Genomic DNA, 23,181 nt, shown 5'->3' on the forward strand with positions numbered 1-23,181 from the left:
ATGAACACCAGTATAGCTTGAGCTGTTCACATAATTGTTGCTGTGTTAGGTTTACTATAGAAGCTGACTTTCAGGAGGGATTAGATAAGATAGAGAGCTGGAGGAGGAGCTCACCTTTGCAGGTGTGAATGCCATTGACACTGCTGGGACCTGATGAGCCATTGATTTGAGGAGCACCTGGGAGAGAGACACACACCGGACTGAGACAGTGGCAGTACAACACACTCATGCATGTATAGTCGCACAAACAAACAGGTCCAGTGATGTACCGACTGATAAACAACAGGCACATATGTAAAGACTTCTGACACAAGCATGTAATATCAGAATCACAAACACTGTGTTCCACACACAGAGCTCTGCAGGAGAAACAAAGACACTGGACAAAAGCCATGAAAACGGATGACAGCAGTGAGGAAGACATGGAGGATACTCATAGTCTTTAATATCCAAAACTTCAACCTTTGCCATGTTTTGCTCTCTGATTCTCTACAGATTTTACTTTTAACTTCTAATTAATGATATTTCCTTCTGTCTTCAACTACAACAGACACACGAGTGGTTCAGTTTCACCATGAACTCATGTACATGAGAATTACTAATGACTAATTACTGATTTACAGAGAGCAACACAGTTCTATCAGAGCTGACCCAGAGCAAATGACCAAGACAGCATGGATTATAAATACTAATTTATTGCATTCCTCACTTGTTTTTCTGTTTTTCTCAGGTCAAATAATTTTATAAACCCCTTGTTGCCTTTTCCACCGACCTACATCATCATCTGTAAATCTCACCTAAATGGCCTGTAAAAAGACTCTCATATGGAAAACAAGTCATTTAAAGTGAAGAGGGGGTGCGAGGATTGTTTTGTTGGGCAGTGTTTCCATCGCTGCTCTTACCAGTTTTGGTCTGAGGCGCAGTGATGTCGATGATGACGGACTCCAGCTGTGAGCCTGTCTTGTTCAGCTCCTGAACCCTGGGTCCCTGTGACTCCCAGTCATTCAACAAGTCCTGAAGGCACAATTCATCTTTTTGAGTCACTGAGCTATAACAGCACATGCTATAGTCACTGGGTTCAAACAACATGTCTGTAAATGATTTCTCTCGCAGGGTTTGTGATCACTTAGCTCACGGTACCTTGAGCTGCTGGACTCTTCTCTGCAGGCCGTCAGTGTTGAGGTTGGCCTCTTTGGGGGGCAGCTGGTCCTGTGCCGTCTGAAGCCACCTGAGAAGGGAGCCGGAGAGCCCGCGGAACTGAAGCAGCCGCTGCTCACAGGCCTGGATGGCAGCAAACCTGTGTCAGAGGAACGCAGGAAAGGGGAGGAAGAGGATGGTATGAAGAGCAGCAGCAGAAAGTAGGAAGTAGTGATGAAGAAGACGAAAAGGATAATGAAGGAGGAAGAGGAGGATAGCAGAGTAGATGCACCTTAAATCTTTTTGGTTTCAAGGCAAAGTAAAGCAGTTACATGATCTCTCTAAAGCTCTTTTTACATGATATTCTCTTAAAAAACAAACACACACACAAAGCACCACTGACAGGGAGTATTCAGGGTCCACACTGGCCCCTGAGGCCGCGTTAACACAGCCTTGACCTCCTTCTCTTTGTATGTGATCTGTCTCGAGCTATGGCTGGAAAAGTGCTGAGTGCCCGTAGACAAAACAGCTCAGAGAAGTCGTCTGGCATGGGGCAGTATCATTATCATGCTGCTATTTTCTCCCCCCGGGGGATTCGGGGCCGGGAGTTAATACGAGAGAGGCCGTTTATAGGACAGACAATGAGCCATCTCCACTCTGCTTATATTAGCACCCGGGCCGGCTCATCAGCTCACACTGGTCACACAGATACAGCAGAGACACACACACACACACACACACACACACACACACACACACACACACACACACACACACACACACACACACACACACACACACACACACACACACACACACACACACCGTACAGTACACGGAAACCAACTGCTATGAAACATCATGCAGCACAGTAAATAACCCCCTACATCATGTACAGCATGTTTTATGAGTTACTAAAAAAACCTCTGACACCATGTTTATTATAGATGAGTGATTTACTAATCTTTCTTTCTTAATACGTAAACAGGGTTTTAATATATATCCATTACACAGCCTTTATTGGTTGTTTTTCTGTGACTGGCTCAACAAACTAAAGTATAATCCAATAAACCTAAACCAGTCTTATGGTATTTATAAATTCCCAGCCCCCTGCTGACAGGCTTCAAGTGTGGCTATTCACTGATACGACATCAAACAGGGTAGGCATGGCAACTGGTGCTCCGTGAAGGCTACAAATTTAGAAAACAAATTTTGGAAATGCCAGCAGCACACTCTGTTCTGCAGAGCCAGTCACAGAGGGGTTTTTTAAAGTAGACCTCTCTGTGTCTGAACCAGTCTTAGCTTTTGTAGGTTTGTCTCTGACAGTCTGCTGGCTTTGTGTCAGTCTAAAAGGAACTGACCGCTGTCATACTTTATCACATGGGACCAAATGTTATTGTATATAATTCAAGAGTGGACAGATTCCAAACAGCTTTGTATCTGGTGCCCCCTTGTGTATGTCATGGTGAACTGCACAACGGACAAAGAGGAATTAAAAATGATATGATTCCTATTACTTCTATTTCTATTCATAATCTTTATAGATAAATAATATTATCTAATAAAGATGCCATGTAAGAGACTGGAAAATCAGGACAAAATAAATCTGTCGGCAAAGATATGAAAATGGCGGCTTCACATTTACGGCTGCATTTTTTGTCAGTCAAGTTGTCAGTTCTCACATTATCTCTTGATATTTTTACCTTTCGTTGACATTTGCCTCCAGCTGGTTGAACTCATCAGACACCCCTTTGACATTTTCCAATAAGCTCTGAGTGTTACTGAAAGCGTTTGAGTGGCTGAGCTCGGTGCCGAGGTTGCAGAAGGACTTGAGCTGACCCGCTTCCTGCTCCAGCTCCGACTTGACCTCCTGAGAAAAGATGCACAGGACAAAAGGGCTGAACAGACTGACAGTATAACTGATCCACTAACAGGCCACACTGCAGATGACCTGTTTATACAAATCTGACTTTTCTCTCCTGCTGACCTCGATGGTTTGCCTGTAGTCATCCATGCTGCGGTCTGGCTGGCCCACCGGGCTCAGAGCCTTCAGTCGGGTCTCGGTGAAGAGTTGGAGGTCGGTCCCCAGCCGCTCGTAGTTCTCCAGTCTGGGCAACAGGCCTTTGAGCTCAGACTCCCTCTCTGCCTGGCTGGCTTGTGCTTCACTGTAGCGCTGAGTCAGTTCGTCTAAAGCGCCCTGGAGGCCTGAGGCTGTGGAAGCATCCGAGCTCTGAAGGAGTTTGGAAACAGAGTCCCGCGTTGCCTCCACGCTGCCCTGCCTGGAGAGCAGCTCCTGCCGAAGTTTCTGAGGAAGGAAGAGGAGAAAACGGAGGGTCACTTTCCACATGCAATCCTACAGCACCATTTTTTAACCGTGATTTTGTCTTGTCTAAGAAACTACTGCATTTCTCCTCTGGTAATTGAGCTACCTGATTTTGGGTAAGGGCGTCTTGTACAGCCTGTGCGGTGGGCTCCACTGGTCCGGGCTTCAGAACCAGTTTGTCCAGCCAGCTGAGCAGACCCTTCAGGCCCTCCTGGACACTGACAGACTGAGCCACGGCCGTCTGAAGCTGCTCGGCCCGCTCAGAGACAGACGCAGACAGAGAGCTGAATCTTTTCTCTAAACCATCTAGATAAAAGAAAAGAGCAAAATTAGAAAAAAAAAAATGTAGTTGTAAGAATGTGTTTTTCATTTCGCAGACAAAATAAATAAGTCTCCATGTGGGTTCAGTCTGTGATTAGAACTTGAGGGGACGGCTTCGCCAAATGAAGTTACCTGCAGCACAGAGGATGTCTACAGCTTTCAGGGAGGGAGATTCATCTGCGCTGACCAGATCTCTTCCTGCTCTCTTCACCTTCTCCAGCTGCACTGAGCGCTCTGCCAGTTCATCCTGCAGCAGCTGAGGACACAGGACACACAGTCAAAATTAAATCATTTCTATAGCTGACAAAAATATTTTAAACTCAGACGACGTTCATACTTTCCATTTTACCATTGCACGCTTTTTCCAGGCTTTAATTACTTGACTGAATTTAAACTTTCTGGTCAGTACTCAACTCTATGCAGCAGCTGGAAAGACGACTGTCGACTAGCCCAGATCATGAGTGACATTTTTCCATACTTTGAAACTCGTCTGTCGTCTTCGTGATGTTTTTATTTCAGTGTTTCTCATCTGTGCCTCACCTGGACTTGTCTCAGTGTGTTCTGCAGGTTCTGTGGGTCTGTGTCCCCGCTGGCTTTGGCTATGCTTTGGTTCTGTTCCTGAGTGCTGAGCCAGGAGTGGAGGGAGACGACCTCATCCTGGTGCTGCTGGTACCTCTCCAACAGGCCGGACAAACGACCACCCAACTCTGTTGACTGCAAACACCAACAGAGAGTTTCAGTGTATGCGTAAAGTCCAGACAATGTGAAAGAAAAACCGATTCACTGACAATTTGTAGAATGCCTTCTAGTTTCTCTCACCTTGGTGTGTAGGGTTGTGTATCTGTGGTTCGCATCCTGCAGCTTGTCAGTCACCAGCTGCTTGGTGCTTTCCAAAGCCGGGTCCGAGCCGCCAACCTGCTCCAGAGACCCTTGAACAGAGTCCAGAACTTTCTGACCGGAGATGGAGACGAAACGCAGGTCCGCCTTGTGGCAAATGACTTCCTCAGCAAGCTGGAAGTACAGATACATTCACAGGTCGGTTGGGGTCGAATGCCCCCAGAAAATTTTAATAAACAACAACAACTTTTCTTCATGAGTGTGGATGGAAAGATCCTGATCATGACCAGCAGGTCTCTAGTTCAAATACCAGGGACGACTGGGAAAAAATAAATGAAAAAAAAAAATGCATAAGGAAAGCATGCAACACGCTGCAAATGTGATATCAAGGGACTCTTAACAAGTAAACTTAACTTTTCCCAAACTGCTTCTATGGAGTTTCCCAGAATTTGTGATTGTGAGAGTGTAAGTCATTTCAGGGCGTGTTATGGATGGATGGAAACTCAGTGAGGAAACTCAATCTTCCACGGATGATTAAAGGAAAAGAAAGCATAGTTTCGCAGTATGTGCTTTTAATCTGGACCTAGATGCAGTGAGTGATATTTCTCAGCTCATTCACTTCACGTCAAAGCAGCCGAAATCAGACTGAGCCAATATTACACAACTGCAGAGACCTGCAGTCATAGTGCTGCGCCACCTACAGGCAACAAGTAACAGCAACAAGAGATGCTGAAGGTTTAATTTTCTTTGCCTAAAATGGGTCGAACATTAATAAAAGTAATAGTTCAAATAATGTGACTAACTATGTACATTTTTTAATTAAACATTATTAAATGAACAATAAAATGATTGTGTATCTTGCGAACCTTTCTGTGCTCCTCCAGCCTGCCCTTCAGTCCTTGTGCATCAGTTTCTCCTTCCCCAAGAGAACGGAGCTCCTGTTCACTCTGTTCCAGCCAGGCACCCAGACTTCCATGTTCTTGGAGGAACTTGGTCAACTCATCTTTCAGAGCCTCAGACTTCCTCAGACGCTCCTAGAAGAGACAATTACAGTTGTAGCAACTAAGACAAAAAATACCAAGAAAAAAGGTGACGATAAAATGGATCCTTTCATCCCCAGCAGGAAAATGTAAGAGCTGTCCTGCCCCCTTTTCTTTGGTCTTGTTCGCTTTTATTCTCATGAAAGCAAAAATATCAGAATGAATATCAGAGACCATCACCAGCATCCTGTTACCTGCTGTAAGACTTACCTTACACACTAAGCATCAGTATTTAATGGAGGTACCTGGCAGCTCTGCAGTTTGTCCTGGTGCTGGGCCTGCAGCTGGTCCAGGGCAGCTTGGAGACGCTGCTTCTCTTCAGGAGGAACAGTCGAGTCCGGTTGGTCCAAAAGGGATCGAGTTGTCTGGGTGATTTGAAGAAGCTGAGCCTGCTGAGACTGGAGCTGCTGAAGCTCCGCCTGGTAGAGAGGTCAAAGGTTACAAGTCATACCCTGGTAATAAAGTAAGAGATGTTGAAGTCAAGATACACTACACGCAGATTAGAGGTCCTGACCTGCAGCGTCTCTGTGTGTGACGTGACAGCACCCTCTGGCTGTGAGGACGGTGCATCAACAACATGTTGAGCCACTACAGATCCAGCTCCTCTTCTGCCTGGCTGGTTCAGGGAGGACAACTCATTCAGCAGGGAGTCAATCTGGCCTCGAGTCTCTTGGAGTTCCTCCACTGCTTTAGCCTGGAGGAGAGGAGTGGAGAAAGAAGAAAGGAGGATGAATACAAAAAAACCTGTTCTCATTCATATTCTGTAACTGTCTGAACTGTAACAAACAGAACTGCAAAAATAGGCAGATAACTGAAGATTGAAGAATGTCAGGCTGATATCTACCATCTAAAAAGGCCACATTTATTTACTTTTAATGATAAACAATAAAAAATATAGATAATATATATATAATATTCCATAAGTACGTATATGTATAATCACTCTCTTCTTCCTACCCTTTGTGTGTTCTGCTGCACAGTGGTGTTGATGGCTGTGTCCAGCTCTGACAGTGATGTGTTTGCTGAATCTGTGAGGGTGCTGTACTGCTCCTTCATTCTTGCTAGCGTCCCCTGGAGGTTCTCCCTCTCCTCTGGGCTCAGACTTTCTCCCCGATCAGCCAGGAGATCCTCCACAGAGCGGATGGCCTCAGCTATGCCCTCACCTTTAGTCTTGAGATCCTTTTGTACTTCCTGGAGAAGGAGGATGGGATTGATTTGTCAAAAGTAAAACCTTTTCATCCAGCAAATAAATCACACTAGTGTTCAAAAGTCTTTAAATTCAGTCAGAAGTAACTAATATTAGCTTATAAGAATAATTATAATGACCTGTGTCTGCATGTGCGTATTAAAAAAATGCAGATTCACAGATTAATTTGTGTGTTTTGGGGAGATTTTAGATTCTAGATGTGGAGGGAGATGAAAGTCTCATACCTTTAGTTTCTTCTGCTTCTCTTGCAAGACGTTCACATCACCTGACTCTGCTCCCGCATTCTGACTGGCCAGCAAACTGGCAGCTCCAGCCAACCACATGGTGAGGCCTTCTAGTTTCTGAGAGCATTCGGCTTTCTGCTGTTGGACAACCTGAGAGAAACGAAGGAGGAGAGAAGGAAGGAAAAAAGAGCAAAGACCCACCAGAGGAAGAAAATGTGAGGAAAACTGATAGTGACATGAATTATTGTTAAAGAATCTACCATAATTCGGACCAGACCATTTTGCTATTTTGACCTAACAACCAGCTTTTATACTTCTTAGAATAAGAGCACACTAAAAGCACTTTTGCCCCTAAACAAAGTTCTTGTGTAGTGCACACTTTGCCAAGCTTTGAGCAGATTGTGTCCAGAGTTCACACTTACACACACACACAGGCAGACATACAGGCACATATATAGTATCTTGACATCAACATGTTGGTCAAGTAACAACAAACAATACAAAGAGAAATCATACAAATATCTTTTTTTATTGGCTGTTTTTCCTCTTTCTCCTCCGTGTTCAGGTGAGAAAAGAGGAAAAACAGTGAAGCACTGTAACTTAAGCGCGGCTGCTTCTGCTATCAAATCTCTAGCCTTTACCGCCGTGACACAAGAGATTTCCTTCAGCGGCAATCTGGAACAGCAAGGCAAACAGGTTAATAATACACACGTTATAGAGACATGCAGAGGAGCAACAAGCTGGCATAAAAGGCCTGTGTGGTAGGAGTGAGGGTGGTAATTCTGTCCGTGTGGCAAAGCCTTTGCAACAAGAGCAGCAGTGGGTTCCTATCAAAGTATGAAATGATGAGAGGCGTGACGACATGATGTATGATGGCACTACAGTGGTGGAGGTTAGCTAGTTAACATCAGGCTTTACCACTTTCATATGATTGTATATAACATGAGTGATTATGAAAACAGTACTGAGATGTGTAAGAAAAGCATGACACTAGTTAACAGCATGACAAATAAAGCTGTGAATACACTATATGGAAGCTTACTGCATTTAAATATATTAGTGAGAAATAGCACAGCATTTCAAACCAATCTGACTCAATCATCTTTTTCCAAACCTCTCTCTCCCTTGCACTCTGTCTTTCTCTGTCCTTCTCCTCTTCTTTCACCCTCTCCCTGCGCTGCCACTCCTCCTCCCTCTCTCTCTGGGCAGAGAGGGCATCAGCCCACGCCTGGGCTTGGCCCGACGCTCTGTGGAAGGCCCTCTGGAGCTGCTGCAGCTGCCCCAGGAGCTGCCTGCTCTGTTCGGGGGCCAGGTCCTGCGCCCGCTCTGAGATGAACACTTGAATTTCCAAGGCCACGTTGTTGACCTCATTGGAGCGAGCCATCAGAGATGTCTGGAGCTCCTTCAAGAAGGGAAAGAACAGAGGAAAGTGAGCAGAGTAGTATTCAAGCATAGCTCAAGTGGTTCAATGTAAAACACTTTACAAACAAAAACATGCCTTACAATTCAGTAACACAGTGTGTATTTTTACTATATGTAGAGCCACAATGCTACACGATCCTTGTTTATTTAGCACTAAGGTCCTAGCACCTAGCATCTACACTGTAACACAATGTCTTTGTTGTATCATAATAAAGTTTTATGCATGAGACACGGCTAAAAAGTTCATGTCAGACAACTTGCCCTGCAAAGATTCAGCTGCTGTGTGAGCTGATCACGATCATCTTTCTCTGCTTTCTCAATTTTTTCCATCCCTGCCATCCATCCATCCATCTGAGCCTCCGTCTCCTTCAACCACGAGAGCAGACTCTCCACCTGTCCTCCCAGTGACTTCTGCTCAGCCGTTACCGCCTCCTGAATAATAATAATAAACACAAACATCAACACAGAGGCAAGAGGAATATTCAGGATTAATGGGTACCTCTACGACAAATAAGCATCTACTGCACTCCCTTTCTGGTTTTCCCTTGAGCGCTTCTTTTTACCTTGTATGAGTCTCGGTGGTCGCGCAGACTTTGCAGAATGCCCTCAGAAAGCGCTCTGGCAGCCTCGTACCCTCGAGCCAAGCTACGCCCGTCCTTTTCCAGAGCCAATAGGAGCTGCGGAGGAACATCTTTAGGTTGGGGCTGCAGTAGTTGCTCAGCGGCCTCCACCTCCTTTGTGATCTCAGGCTCCAAGTCGCGCAGTTCAAAGTCCAGAGTCTGAGGGACAGATTAGGAAAAGAGAACAAATGTTTTTCTTGATGCTGTTGAGTAAGAGACTAATCCTTAAATCAGCTTTATTGTTTCTCATGTCTCGTGTCTCACACTGGACAGGGAATGCAAAACTGAAAGTGCAAAATAATTTAAGCATCAAGCACAACATGTTGTTTCACCTCAGTCTGTCTGATGATGTCATCCAGGGCGATGAGGCTGCGGCCCACAGATTGTTGCTGCTGCTGTTTGAGTCGGACCTCGATGTGTCTCACCATGGAGACCAGGGCTACGATTCGCTGGTCGTGCTCCAAGCATTCCTGACGCTTTAATGAGGACTGAGGGAAAAGAAACAAAAAAATATATATAAGCTAAAACATAATAAAATAGTTAAAATAAATCAAAAAATGTATTTATCTATGTATCTGAAGACGTGTTGTGAATCCTTCCCAATGTTCTCCATTTTCTTACCTTTCCAGTCATGGACGTCGTCCCCTCTTTGTTTGAAAGAACTTCTCGTCTCTCTCTGACATCCTCCTCTTCCTCGCCCCAGCTCTCAGTGGCTGTATCAGACTCTGGGACTCCAAGTGATTCAGACTCAGTTGAAGCATCTTCTGAGAGCGAAGGTGGTGATTCTGGAGACTCAACATTCTGCTGTTGGTCTTTTAAGAGTTTGGATTCAGGAACATCGGTACTTTCAACCTCTGATGGTTGTTGATCTTTCTTCTTTTTACCTCTCCCAGCTGTTTTACCTGGCTGTGTGCCAGGAGCCACAGACTGAGCTGTGGGTTGGATCTCTGGTTTGCATGTGACAGCTTCATGAGAGAGGTCGATGGATTCACCTTCACTTTTTGGAAGGGATTCTTCTTTCCCAACAGATGTATCCTCTGCAGCTTGTTTGTGTTCCTCAGTGTGAGACATGTCTTCCTCTGGTTGATGTAAATATTGAAGACTTTGTTGAATGGTCTCATCTGCTTTCACAGGACTTGAAGAGGTCTCCATTTTGTTTGCCTCATCGCCACCTGAAGGCTGGATGACATCACTGGTTGACTGACCATCAGTATGTCTGTCACTCCTCTGCTCCTTAGTCAAAGCTGAGCTATCTAACTTTGGTTTTTCTGTTGTAGGTTTTGTGGTAACCTTTGTTGTTGTCACCTCAGAATCCACTTTTCCATCAGTTGTTAACTTCTCAGTTTGAGGCTCAGCTTTGTCTGACACCTTTGGACCTTTGGATTTCTTGTTCTTCTTACTTCGTTTACTTGGCTGAATTTCTTTGGGCTGGACTGATAGAGCTGTCTCAACATCTTTCTCTATGTCTTCCGTTCCAGAGCTCCTGATCTTCTCTCTCTCTGTTGAAGGAGCCTTCGGTAGTTTGGTCTCCACTCCCTCCTTGACAGAAAGTTTCTCTACAGTCGTATCTTCTTTCTTTGTCAATTTCATTTCGTCTCCTTGGACACTCATCTCTTCCTCACTTTCTCTTGGTGAACCATTCAGTCTCTGGACACCATCATCTTTGATATCACGACTCTCCACTCCATCAACATTAGCTGGCAGAGTTTGTGCCTTTACATCTTTATCATCTGAGCCTTGACTCTCCTTCTTCCCCACCTCTTTGCGAAGCGCCTGCAGCTCCTCAGCAGCCTGCTTCTCACTCACTCCTTTTTCAAACACCTTCTTAAGAATGCTCTCTTTGGCTTTCAGTATCAACGCTGCTTTCTCAGTGTCTGGTAGAGTCGATTTCTGAGGCAATTCTTGCTCCTTGCCTTTCTTCGCCTCCTCAGTGCCCTCTGGTTGTTGATAGACAGAAGCCCTCTCTTCAACGTCCTCTTTCTGCTCCTCTCTTTTTACCTTCTCTTTCTTATCACCTTTCTCTACATCCTTAGAAAACATCATTTTTATTGCATCCTTTTCTGGCTCAGCAGGTTGTTCTGTGAAATCCAGAGTGACTGGATCTGATTCACCTCCCTGTTTTACCAAATCATTTTCAGCCTCAACTTTCCAGTCAACCTTTCCTTTTCCTTCTCCATTGGGAGGGCCGAGGGAAGCCACCTCACCATGAATCTGTGATTTCTCGAATTTGTCTTGTGATGCAAACTCATCTGTAGCTGCCTCAGGCTGCCCTTCTATTTCTGCACCAGCTTGGTCAATTTCAGTTGGACGTTTTATGTCCGCAGGTATTTCACTCTCTGCTTCTTTACCCTTTCCCTTCTTTTTATTCTTCCTCTTTTTCTTGCTTTTGCTCTCTGTCTCTCTGGATGGAAAGGTCAGTAATTGGTCTGACTGCTCAACGTCAGTGCCTGATTTGATCTCTGTCTTTGAAGATTTCTCTCCTTCCTCTGCTTTGCCTTTGCCGCCTAAACCTTCATCCCTCTGTGTTGCTGCATCACTCTTTCTATATTCCTGCTCACTCAGTTTTGACAATTCAATGTCGTCTTTACTTTCATCTCTAATCTCTGCTGCCACAGGACTCATCAGGTTTTCACCTTCAGAGACATGATGAGCCATTGACGTGCTCTCATCACTGGGTCTACGCTTCTTTTCCCCGAACTTCACAGGTTCCCCAACAGCCTTCAAGGTAGCAGCCTCTTTCCTGACCTCTTCCTGGGAATCTTTGACAATCTCATAGACAGGTGCGTCCACGGATCCTCCAACAGAATCTCTGAAAACACTCTCCTTTAGTTTATCATCAGTCTGCAGGCTCTCATCAGGCTCCTGTTTAGGAAGACTCTCTGTTTCATTGGTGTCTGTCTGTGGTCCTATCTCTTCTATGGCTTGCTGAATTCTTTTCTCAACATTAGCTGCAAAACTACTCAAGAGGTCCATAGACTGGTCTGGCTCAATTAAAGACTCTTCTCCCACTGACACCGGCACTTCTACCTTGTCCTCTTCTGCAGTAGCGTCATAGAAAGGTGACGGGTCTGATACTACAGATGTTAATGTCTTTCCATCCTCCTGTGTATCTCCTAAACCTTTCTCTGAAAGTGGAGAACTTGAAGACACCTCAGTGCTGTATGGACTATCAGGGCTTGTCACAGACAATATAATAGCTGGGCTGTAAGTACCATTTGATGAGGCAACAGGTGTAGAACTGTCGTCATCACCCTCTATCTCTGCAGAAGCCACTTTGTCCTGAATCTCTGACGCTATGTCACTGGATATGAGTCCTACTGCAATAGCATCAGTGAGACTAGAGATTCGTTGTCCAGTTGTGGGATCAACTAAGCCTCCTTTCAAAATCTGGTTGGTGGCTATTTCCTTCACCATATCATCTCCAACTAAACCTCTTTTACAGGCTTCAGAAAGGGGAAGCCTCTCTCCGGTCTTGATATCAATGATCCCTCCACTATCTGCCTGGCTTTGGAGGAGCCTCAGAGCTGGAACTGGGTCAACTTGCTTTGATTCAACTGCCTCAGAAAGAGTAAAATTGTCTCCTGTTTGCTCATTTTGAATGCCTCTGAATGGTTTCACCTCCAAGAAACGTTTACCTGTTTCAATATCTATCTTACCCTGGTTTACAAGTTCTGAATACGGCACAATGCGTGCAGTTTGAGGGTCGAGTGCCCCTTGTGTCACTGTGGGAGAATTCATGGCCTCACTGGCTACGTTCTCATCCAGGATACCCTTAGAAACTGCCTCTGTCAATGTAAGTTTACATCCAGAGTCAGGGTCTAAAATAGTTCCTGTTGATGCCTGGAGAACAACAGCGTCTGGGTGAGATGAAGGGCTGACTTTTCCTTGGTAGACCCACTCCAGATCCTCCAGGCCAGGAGCAATAGACCGATCCACTAATCCTCTATCTACAGCATCGGAGACTGAAAGCCTCATTCCTGAAGCATGGTGTATTATACCACCTTCGGCCACCTGCCTTGCCAACACCTGATAAGCCTCCTCTGGCCTAATCAACCCTTTCTGAATTGCTTGCTCCAGAGGAACTGGAGACTTAGACTCTGGGTCGATAACACCTTCCATCTGCAGCTGTAAACTGGCTTTTGTGAGGGCTGTTGCTGAATCTGTATCTTTTCCTTTGCATGCCTTCTCTAGTGCCACCAGTTCTTCTTTTTGACCCTCCTCAATCAGTCCCAAGTTTGCTGCGAGAGTGACAGAGACTTTCTTATCCCTACGCAGGTCAACGATCCCCCCAGACGCCACCTGGGCTTCTAGAAGTCGAGCAGCAGTGTTGGGGTCAATCAACCCTGCCTCAGCTGCCTCCTTTACCCCGCAGATCTGCCTTTTCTCTACGTCCACAACCCCTGCAAGGGTTTTATCTGCCTTCAGGACACTCCACATCAAATCTTCATCTAGTAAACCCTCTTGCATTACATCCTCCATGCTAGGTGACTCGCCGCTGCTGGCATCTAGGAAACCCCCAAACAAACCTGCCTGAGCCATTAATTTAACTGCAGTGTGGCCGGGGAGGACACCCTGGGCTACTGCCTCATCTGGAAGCAGCTTCTCTCCGTCCTCTGTCATCAGTCCTCCCTGTTTGAGCTCGAGGACTAACCTCGCCAACTCAGCATCCTCCCTTTCCTTCTCCACTGCTGATTCAGGAATATCAACCTGAGGTTTTGCCATCTTTGTGTCAGTCTCTATTACAGGCACCTTTTCTTCGATCCTGTCTGATTCAGTCTGAGAATGTTTTACATCTTTTCTTTCTTCAGACTCTGTTAAATGAAAATCTTCCTCTGATTTGAGTGGTGCTGTGAATGTTACCCTATCGACTGTTGTAGTTATAATACTGGTCTCTAGACCAGCACTATCTCCGGGTTTGGATTCAGTTACTACCAGCTCTCCTGGGCCTTTAGCTGAAGCCATTACACTTTCATCATTTGACATTTCTTTCTTTTTAACTTCTGCATCTTTATCTACACTGATTTCATCTTTAGCTTCAAAGGCTAAATCACTCTCTACAATTTCTGTTGGTTTCTGCACCAACTTATTATCATTTTCTACATCATACCTTTCTTCTAGACTACCTGTACCATAGATCTCGAAATCCTTGCTTGGTGTGACTCCATTCGAACTTGCTTCTTCAACTTCAGTTTGTTCGTCACTCAGTCCTTTATCTGTCAAACTAATCTCTCTCAACATTTTCAACTTCACCTGCTCATCTGTAGCTAAAGCGCTCACAGGCTCAACTTCTTGTACAGAGTCTCCAGCAACCAGTTCAGTAGCTTTGACCAACTCCAACAGCTCAGAGTCCAGCAGCACCAGTCGTTTTCCAGAATGAGCATCCACATAGCTGTGAGTCATCAGGTGAAACAGAAGCTTGTGTTTTGCTTGTTCTTCAGGATCCATTACTTCGCTTGGCATAGCATCCAACACGAGGCCTGCAGGTGATGATGAAGGGGGTGGAGAAGAGGGAGGTGGAGAGGAGCTGGTGGAGCCCCAGCTCAAGCGGTTTAGAGATGGGGTACCAGACTGATTCATGTTCGGAAGAACATCTGGTATGTGGGTGTCTTTGAGAAAACTGACAACACTGGGCTCGAGGGCCTCTTCAGCAGCCTGGTTTAGGGCCAGCACCTGGAGGGTTTCTGGGTTGTAAAGAGCCCCAATGGCATGACGCTGTGTGAGAATGTTTCTTGCTAGCTCTCCTGAGATCACTCCTTGTTGAAGAGCCTCAGCAACAGGCAGAAGTTCTCCAGATTCAGGCCAGAGCAGTCCCATGAAAGCCCAAAGAGACTCGAGGACCAACAGAGCCAAGCGAGAGGACAGAAGGTTTCTGCGAATACTTTCTTCCAAATCGAGGCGCTCTCCACTGAAAGGATCTAGAATTCCCCCATTTTGCAGCTGACGTGCTAACATGGCACATGCTAGATCCTGGTCCATAAGCCCATGACGAACAGCCTCTTCAATTGTCAGCCGGTGGCCAGAGCGTGGGTCAGTAATACCACCAGCAAAAAGCTGAGCTTCAAGAAGTCGCACAGTAACTTTCCGATCAATGAGACCTTCCTGGACTGCACGGAAGATGCCAACTTTTCTTCCGGAGCGGAGGCAGACCGTTCCTCCAGGTTGCTGTTTGACAGGGAAGAGAAGGAGACCTGAGTCATCGTCGAAGACACAGCGTTGCTGGAGCTCATACAGGTTCAATTTTTCAGCTGTGTTTGGATCGATCAGCTCTCTATGTTGCAGCCTGGACTGGAGTTTGGTGACGACTCTGGGAGTCAAAAGTCTTCTGTCTTCTGCTTGCTCCAAACTCATCATCTTCCCCGTTGAGTCTCTCAGGCCGCCAGTGTTCAGCTGCAGCTCCAGAATACGGAGTCCTACTTCCTCCTTGATGAGCCCAACCTCCATAGCCGTAGCTACCGGCAACATATTTTGTTGTTGGTCGTCAGCAGATTTTGTATTTTCCACCAACAGCAGGGCAGCCTCTAGCTCATGAAGGGACTGTCTGGTGTGGGCGTCAATGAGGCCTTGAGCTAAACCTTGTTCCAGTGACAGACTGAGAGGGGAGTCAGGCTGGGCGAGCCCCCCCAGAATGAGCTGAGCCTCCAGTAGTACATGGCAGGTGTCCTGGTCAATAAGACCACGTCGGGCTGCTTGGAACACTGGGAATGTTTCCACTGTTCCCAGGTCGATGACTCCAGCGATGGCGATTTGGTTCTACAAAAAGAAAGAAAACAAAATTCTAGTTGACATTTATTCTGGTATCAATGTGGTATGGCACTAAATGTATTATGCTATGTTACTATGTATCATTATTATATTATTATAAGAATATAATGGGCAACTAGATAGAATCAGAAAAGAAGAAAACCCACAACCAGTTCACACAAAAACATAACATAAAAAAAAATAAAAAATACAATAACAGCTTTTTTTGTTGGCATGTTATTTGTTTGTACATATTAGGAATTTGATTGTTTCTTTCCCATATTTAAATTTCTTTTTCTTGTCTTTGATATTAAAAAGCGCTTTGATACTTACCACTGCTATTCTAAAACAAGCACTAAGCATGCAACAAAGCAACGAATAACAAAAAATGCATAAAAAAAGCTCTAGGTAAAGGTAAGCAAACACACATTAAAGAACACACAGGTATTCAGAAGAAGAAGAAGAGAATAAAATGTCTAAATGAGAAAAAAAAAAACTTACTTGCAACGGTAAGAGAGAAAGCGAGCGCTACTTACCGTACGGGCTCGTCCCGTGGCACACACACTAACGGGCCAGCTTATGGCTCGGCACAGCGAGGCGCGACAGGTGAGAAGCTGGTTGTTAGCGTTCGGCATGCCACTCTTCATTCTGAGTCCTAACACTGCACTGACACTAAATCCTGACCTCACTGTGAACCGGAGCAGGCTCGGGAAATGAAACTATGAATGACTTCTTACATCTGACACCTTTAGATTGAAACTGACAAAGGGTGGGATGAATTATTCATATTACATTTACCACAATGCACACCATTGTAAAGGTATGTTTGCCTCTTCAGTTGCACAGTATTGATTTTTATTTTGCAATACATCGTCTAACACATACTCATTACCATTGGCAAGGCATGGTGACACTATCAGATTGTGATGATTCCCACTAAAACTAAACTAATAGTAACCTGATCTCAGTCTTTATAACACAGAACAGATTTTGTTTTCCATCTCTCATTCTGATCCTCGGCTCAGAGCTCGGACGTCCACAATTCTCCTCTGGTTGCTGTTAGTGATTTCCAAGCAAAATGCCGGTTTAAAATGTCACACATTAATTGTATGCATTAGGACAAACACAAAAATTATCATTCACACACACACTTGTGATCTGGACACAACATGCTCAAATGGTGAAGTGGGATTTTGCGTAGCTGGCCTCTGGTGCTCTTATACTGTAAACCAACTTCTATGCTTCAGTGAGTATTTTTTGAGTCACATAAAAACCCCCTGTAAACATTATATAACATTCACATAGGAACTGATTATGAGGTGCAGCTGCTGAAACATAAGAATTATCATCGAGACCTGGTTGAAACCTGAAACTCTCAGACACATTCAATTCATTTTGGACCAATGTGCCGTATCACATATGTCAGGAGAAGAACAATTTAAAGACACAGTGCGAGCTGACTGTGGATGTGTGATTGTGTGATTGTACATGTATATATGGGGTAAACTTTATGAAGAGTAAAATAAATGCTGAAATGTGATGTGTTGACTTTATGCAGTGGCATTCTTTTTACCACTACATAAAAAGGGTAAAATGATACTAATTTGCAGCTACAGAGATGATCATGGTCAAATGTGGAAGTGCTTGTATTTTGAAAATGGTTCTAAAGATGCATCTACGAAAAGCAGAGCTCTACTGCTTTCATCTAACTGCTAGCATGAGTCAGACATGTGCGCTGCTCTTGTGCGGCACCGCTAAGGCCGTGTATTAACCATGTTAGCAGCTCAGCAGATGTATTTTCTGATGATAATGACAATGATGATGGCAATGACAAAAACTAGGGTGGGGGTAGTTAATGACATGACTGCAGGCCTTTAGATCAATGTGAGAGTGGAACACTCCATGCTGGGGCCCAGTTCAGACAGTGTTCAGACATCCAGTGGATTCATCTATTCTCTTCTGTGTACACATTTCTACTGTAAGTGTTAGTTCATTAAGAAAGTATCCCTTTTATTAAAGTGGGCTTCAGAAGTGTTTCAAGATTACATTTTGAGACTGCCAAATTATTCATTGAAATAGAAAATGGAATTTTCAGATCATCTGGATACACGTCTGAACAGGGTTTGTGATGTTTGTTAAACCATAACAAGTCAATGAGTGAGATTCGTCAAAAGTGGTGATATTTGTCAAAAATGCACCTTCTGTGAACACACAACATGCTGTACAACACACACACTTACACACACACGCACTCTTGCTGGCCCACACACACGAACTCACGCTTAGCTTGCAAGCGTATTTGGACTCAGAGCAACATTTTGTAAAAGCACCTTCACAAATACTTTTTGAAAAGAAATTTTTGTCATCAATCTGCAGAACCTCTTCTCCATCTCAGCCCATCCCTCCAACCAGTATACCTTTCTTTCCTCCTCTTTGGCAAGTTGTTGCTCCAGCTGCTGCAGCTGTTGGGTGGAGCTATCACACATCTGGTTGTAGGTGGATGTTAGCTCGTCCAGCTGGGCCTCCAGATGAGCACGCTCCTCTGGGGACAGCCTGGAGAGGGAGGAGATTAGAGCAGGGTCATGTGTTTAATGTGCGTCTGAATGTGTGATGTGCATTCGCAGGTTTCACAAAGTAGTTCTGAGACAAAATTCATTCAAATTTCAACAGTTTTAAGTTAAAGAAGTTTCCAAACCTAAAATGGTTTGTTATTATTGATTTACCAGAAGGATAAATACAGCTTTCCCTAAGAAAAACAGCTGAACGGCTTGTTAAACAATCTGTAAAGTACATCATTCTCTTACATGTATATTACTGTAAACCTGTCAGTTTGAAGCACTCCCTTAATATTCCCACCTTCCCGTGAGGTTTCATCCAGATCATGGACTGCTTGTGTAGTGTAAGTGTGTGTCCGTGCACATGATCTGAACTTACTTGCTGGCCTGTTTTGACAGCAGGAACACCTGTGTGCTCCTTATGGCTTCAGCCACTTCATCCTTCTTGGCAGCTAGCTGTTCAGTGATGGCCTTCAGAGAACACAGATGAACAACATGCTTAGTACAATATTTGCCACACTTAAACAGAAAAGCAGGAACCAACACTTTTTTTCACATTCATCCGATGATGTATATTAAATGTCTGTTGTACCTGTTGAGCAGCAAGTGAAGACTCAGCGTTGGGGCCCCCGGTCCGTCCCTGGAGGCCTTGAACCCAGCCAAGCAGATCTGAAACCTGGCCGACTCGGGCCTGCTTCTCCTCCTCCACCTCTTTCTGCACCGATTAAAAACATGTTTAAAAAGACAAATCTAACTAATTACCATATTTAGCTGATCTCAAACATCAACAGTAACTGAAAAATCTTTATTTCTGCTTGAAAATATACGAAAATTCTACTTTTTTTTCATTACAGTGATTTAAGAAGATAGCGATTTATAGTGAAACAAAGTCCCACCTCTTCTTCTTCTAGTCTTCTCAGTGCATCACTGATGTACTTTACATGTTGGGTCGTCAAGGTGACCAAGGCCGTGTAGCGTGTTCGCAAGTCCATAAACTGCAGAGATACACCCAGATTTACACAAACACCCAGCTTAATTATTTGTGCTGTAGATAAAATATATAACTAACTATAACTGTCTCTTCTGTCCGTACCTCCTGAGTGATGGCGTCAGAGGAAGAGTGCATCCTCCTCCTCTTGACTGGTGACTTGTGTGTCGACTCTACAAAGGCTCTATATGTCATCAGCCCCAGTTCATAGTCCTACACAGTCAAGCCACAGTGGAACAACAGTGAGTAAGAACAGTGGCTGTGCAATCATACATCTACAGAGAGAATATTTAAGTATATTTTAAAATGGAATGTAATGATGTTTGCAAACAGACACTTATCAAATGCATTTACATGCAAACACAGTGACTATCAGATAATTAGGACCATTTCATTAAAATAAGTAAAAATCTTTATATACAATTTCACACTTTTGAAATATTGTTAATGAAAAACAACATGAAGAGAGATTTCTGGAACAGTGTCTTACCTTCACTGAGGTGCAGTACTGTTTGGAGTGAGTCTGACACTCATCCAGTTTGGTCTGATTCTGTTCAATCTCAGCTACTAATGCCTGAAAAGAAAACCAGCCAAAAATAATCATTTATTTAAGTCAATCAGATACAATGTGTAAGATCCACTTTGCTTTTCTATTGTTTTTCCACCTTTTGATGCAAAACAATGTTTCTATCACCTGTCACAAATGGACTCAATCATTTCATCATTGTCTTTTCAGGTAACTGTCCAATCAGCGCATCGATCTACAGATTTAAGTCAGTGATGTCAGTGTGACTCACCGTCTGCTGGGCCAGCTGTTCAGACAGTGCTTTGCTGTCACTCTGTCCGGGTTGTGTGTTTTCTTGTCTCTCCGTCGTCTCTTCGATCCACTTGATCAAAGCAGAGTGACCGTGTCTGTACTGCTGCAGGGCCGAGCCCAGAGACTCCAGGTCAGCTCGTCTGCAGTCAAACAGGAAAAGACGTTTAACACACAAAAATAGTATAGCGTATTTGAACATGAGGTATTTAGCAGTGGCTCGTCACTTGCTTTGTCATTATAAATTTCTCTACATAATCAGAGATCAGAGCGCAGTGAGAGTGACGAAACACTCTGTTATTTTAACTTATTAATCCTCCCCTTCCTCCTTCTCTCCTCCCCAAATCTTTACTCTTTTTTTCTCTCTCATCTTCACCCTGTCCTGCTCACCGTGTCTCCATCTGTCTCCTGACTCCGTTCCATCTCTCTACCATCTGATTGGCTCTCTCCTGGTAGAGCTCCAGCTCAGGGCTGCGGTCAGGGTGGAGCCTGCTGAGCTGAGACCCTGCCTCTTTGGCTCGATGTACAGCAGACTGCAGAGACTGGAAGATGTCCTCCTGCTCAGCGAGCTCAGCCTGCCACTTCTGGGGAGAGATAAAAATAGAAAGCAGAAGAAATAAATAGAGATGATGCAGAGTGAAGGTTGGAGTCAAATAGTTTCACGGCGTCAGTCTTTTTCCTTTAGCTGGTCTCTAGAAGATTTTATGTGACAGTTTTTCCCTTACCCCAAGTTGATCTCTGAGGTTGTGAATGGCCGTGGTGTCAGCAGGAACTATGTCTTCTTCACTCAGTCTGCTCTCGTACTTCCTGACCTGGCTCTCCACTTCATCCAGGCTGCGAATCAGGACGTCTACTGTCTTTAACCTTGAGGAGGTGAAGAAATAAACCGTTTTAAATATTTATATACTATTTTTTCATATCTCAGAGTTAACCAATCTGAGAGAACGCTGGGAGGAGACAAAAGGAGCCCACTTACTTTTCTAGGTAGACAGACGAGAGGTTGTGCAGTCTGTCTGTCTTTTCCACAGCCTGATTGAGTTCGGACCGGAGGACAGGAACGCTGGAGGACGTCGACTTCTCCTCGAAGAAACTGACGCAGCGACGAGACACGTCGCCCAAACTGGAGCGCAGGCCGTCCAGCTCCGACTGCAGCTTCTGGAGAGGAACGACAATTTAAGAGGTTAGCTAAAGGTAAAAACTAAACATGGAGATCAAGATGAGGGAAAATACTGTTCTACTGAGCAAACAGTAACTCAACATAGGAATGTTGCCTGTTGTTCTAATCCCAGACTGACAAACAGAAGGCTTTTACAAAATCAGTCATTTTCAAAAAAGACACCACAACACAACTGGTTCACCCAGTTTAATAAAATAAAAACAAGTATTTTCAAAAACGATTAGAACTTTTGAGGCAGAAGAATCATTAACATCAGTAAAATAACAACCATCACATTTCTGATCACATGGTTGGCATCAGATATTTGGATTTCTCTTGAATCAATCAATGAATTCAGTTTTTGTTTTGCTATTAATATACATCACAACAGTGTAAAAAAGTTTTACTGCAACAAAACCTTTACTGTAGTGTGAAACCAAAGATTAAACTCTTTAGTGTTTTTAAAGAAAGTATTTTTTTCAAGAAATATTAACTGATAAAAGTAATTACTAAGTTAAAAAGGTTGTTGTTGCACATTTCTACCAGCAGATGGGGCTCTAACTAACTAACCTCTTGCTCTGCAATCTGGACAGTGTTGTCAGAGATGTCTGCTGACAGCCTGCTGGGGGGCGGAGTCTGAATTCCCCTCATCAGTCTCTGCTCGGCCTCGTTCAGACGAAGGCTGATGTTCTGCAGCTCCGACAGGTACGACCGAGAGACCGACTCATCCTTCTCCACTGGAGAAGAAAGAAGTGTTATCTACACACAGACTTTTATTATAATAATTATATTATAAAAATCTGCTCGCTGTTCACTCTCCAGAGATGACTTAATGAAGACGAATAACGTTCTCTGACATGCTGAGCTTTATCCTCTTATACAGAGCCACCGATTCGCTTCAGCTTCAGTGTTCAGCAGGGTTCATGTCTGAAAACATTAAACCTCACGTAACAGAGATATTCAGCTACCATCTGGGGGTTGGGGGTGAAATCAAACTTAGACCAGGTCCCTGTCACACTGACCGGTCTCCATGTTGAGCAGCAGGTTCTGGCAGTGCTGCTGGGCCTGCTGCACGTCCTTCTCCAGCTCTCGTCTTTCGGCCGGCGTGAACAGAGAGCTCTCTTTGCTGTCCGACAGGAAGTCAGCAAACTGGGACTCAAGGTGATCCAGGACCTGCTGCCGCTCCGAGGGAGACTGACATCGAACCTTAGAGGTGAGACACAGAAAGAGAAGATAAGTACAAGGGTAGCTTCACAAATGCCTCCTCCTTAAAGTTAAAAGCTCAACATTTAATGGATCAATTATCACACACACACATACACACACTGCATCTCACCGTGTCCAGGGTCCATCCGGAGACAGTCCTGACGTCTTTGAGCAGGTAGTGCCAGGACACCACACTCTTCATGTTCACATGGAGCTGATGCCACAGAGACATGACCTTCTGGTATAACTGCTCTGTCCTGTATACACACACACACACACACACACACACACACACACACACACACACACACACACACACACACACACACACACACACACACACACACACACACACACAAAAATCCACTATGTTGTGAAATTACAAGAATCATGAAAATGTAGAATGAATCTTTAAATCTTTAAACCAAATACATGATAATCTGCTACTTTAACATTATTACTCATATCTTCAAACATCTATTGTGAAATAGTTTTGACTTATATCAGTTAGAGCCTCTACAGTTCAGATTTTCTATGTTTTGTGTTTATTAGTAGAATATGTTCATTCATATTTCACTAATAAAATATCA

The 23,181-nt window shown here is 44.3% G+C and overlaps 1 protein-coding gene across 17 annotated transcripts in view; it reads right to left on the reverse strand.

The window, feature by feature from the left end:
• Nucleotides 1–23,181, reverse strand: part of macf1a (microtubule actin crosslinking factor 1a) — a 233,585-nt gene that overhangs the window by 65,644 nt on the left and 144,760 nt on the right. For 15 of the 17 annotated variants that reach the window (XM_056400190.1, XM_056400193.1, XM_056400191.1 and 12 more), the window contains 32 exons: nucleotides 22,722–22,848; nucleotides 22,408–22,591; nucleotides 21,956–22,122; nucleotides 21,206–21,384; nucleotides 20,955–21,093; nucleotides 20,620–20,813; nucleotides 20,213–20,372; nucleotides 19,906–19,989; nucleotides 19,521–19,628; nucleotides 19,324–19,422; nucleotides 19,020–19,142; nucleotides 18,807–18,898; nucleotides 18,290–18,425; nucleotides 9,753–15,881; nucleotides 9,464–9,619; nucleotides 9,075–9,290; nucleotides 8,773–8,943; nucleotides 8,204–8,491; nucleotides 7,090–7,239; nucleotides 6,616–6,849; nucleotides 6,173–6,352; nucleotides 5,904–6,077; nucleotides 5,485–5,652; nucleotides 4,601–4,792; nucleotides 4,322–4,495; nucleotides 3,914–4,037; nucleotides 3,567–3,766; nucleotides 3,125–3,442; nucleotides 2,841–3,007; nucleotides 1,141–1,297; nucleotides 903–1,014; nucleotides 115–177 (listed from right to left, as the gene is read on the reverse strand). In XM_056400190.1, coding sequence (XP_056256165.1) covers nucleotides 115–177; nucleotides 903–1,014; nucleotides 1,141–1,297; nucleotides 2,841–3,007; nucleotides 3,125–3,442; nucleotides 3,567–3,766; nucleotides 3,914–4,037; nucleotides 4,322–4,495; nucleotides 4,601–4,792; nucleotides 5,485–5,652; nucleotides 5,904–6,077; nucleotides 6,173–6,352; nucleotides 6,616–6,849; nucleotides 7,090–7,239; nucleotides 8,204–8,491; nucleotides 8,773–8,943; nucleotides 9,075–9,290; nucleotides 9,464–9,619; nucleotides 9,753–15,881; nucleotides 18,290–18,425; nucleotides 18,807–18,898; nucleotides 19,020–19,142; nucleotides 19,324–19,422; nucleotides 19,521–19,628; nucleotides 19,906–19,989; nucleotides 20,213–20,372; nucleotides 20,620–20,813; nucleotides 20,955–21,093; nucleotides 21,206–21,384; nucleotides 21,956–22,122; nucleotides 22,408–22,591; nucleotides 22,722–22,848 — 11,165 coding nt within the window. The remainder of the gene's footprint in view (nucleotides 1–114; nucleotides 178–902; nucleotides 1,015–1,140; nucleotides 1,298–2,840; nucleotides 3,008–3,124; nucleotides 3,443–3,566; nucleotides 3,767–3,913; nucleotides 4,038–4,321; nucleotides 4,496–4,600; nucleotides 4,793–5,484; nucleotides 5,653–5,903; nucleotides 6,078–6,172; nucleotides 6,353–6,615; nucleotides 6,850–7,089; nucleotides 7,240–8,203; nucleotides 8,492–8,772; nucleotides 8,944–9,074; nucleotides 9,291–9,463; nucleotides 9,620–9,752; nucleotides 15,882–18,289; nucleotides 18,426–18,806; nucleotides 18,899–19,019; nucleotides 19,143–19,323; nucleotides 19,423–19,520; nucleotides 19,629–19,905; nucleotides 19,990–20,212; nucleotides 20,373–20,619; nucleotides 20,814–20,954; nucleotides 21,094–21,205; nucleotides 21,385–21,955; nucleotides 22,123–22,407; nucleotides 22,592–22,721; nucleotides 22,849–23,181) is intronic. The other 2 variants (XM_056400178.1, XM_056400189.1) reach the window with 2 other exon arrangements.

Source organism: Seriola aureovittata, chromosome 16 (assembly GCF_021018895.1).
Source record: "Seriola aureovittata isolate HTS-2021-v1 ecotype China chromosome 16, ASM2101889v1, whole genome shotgun sequence".
Lineage (NCBI taxonomy): Eukaryota > Metazoa > Chordata > Actinopteri > Carangiformes > Carangidae > Seriola > Seriola aureovittata.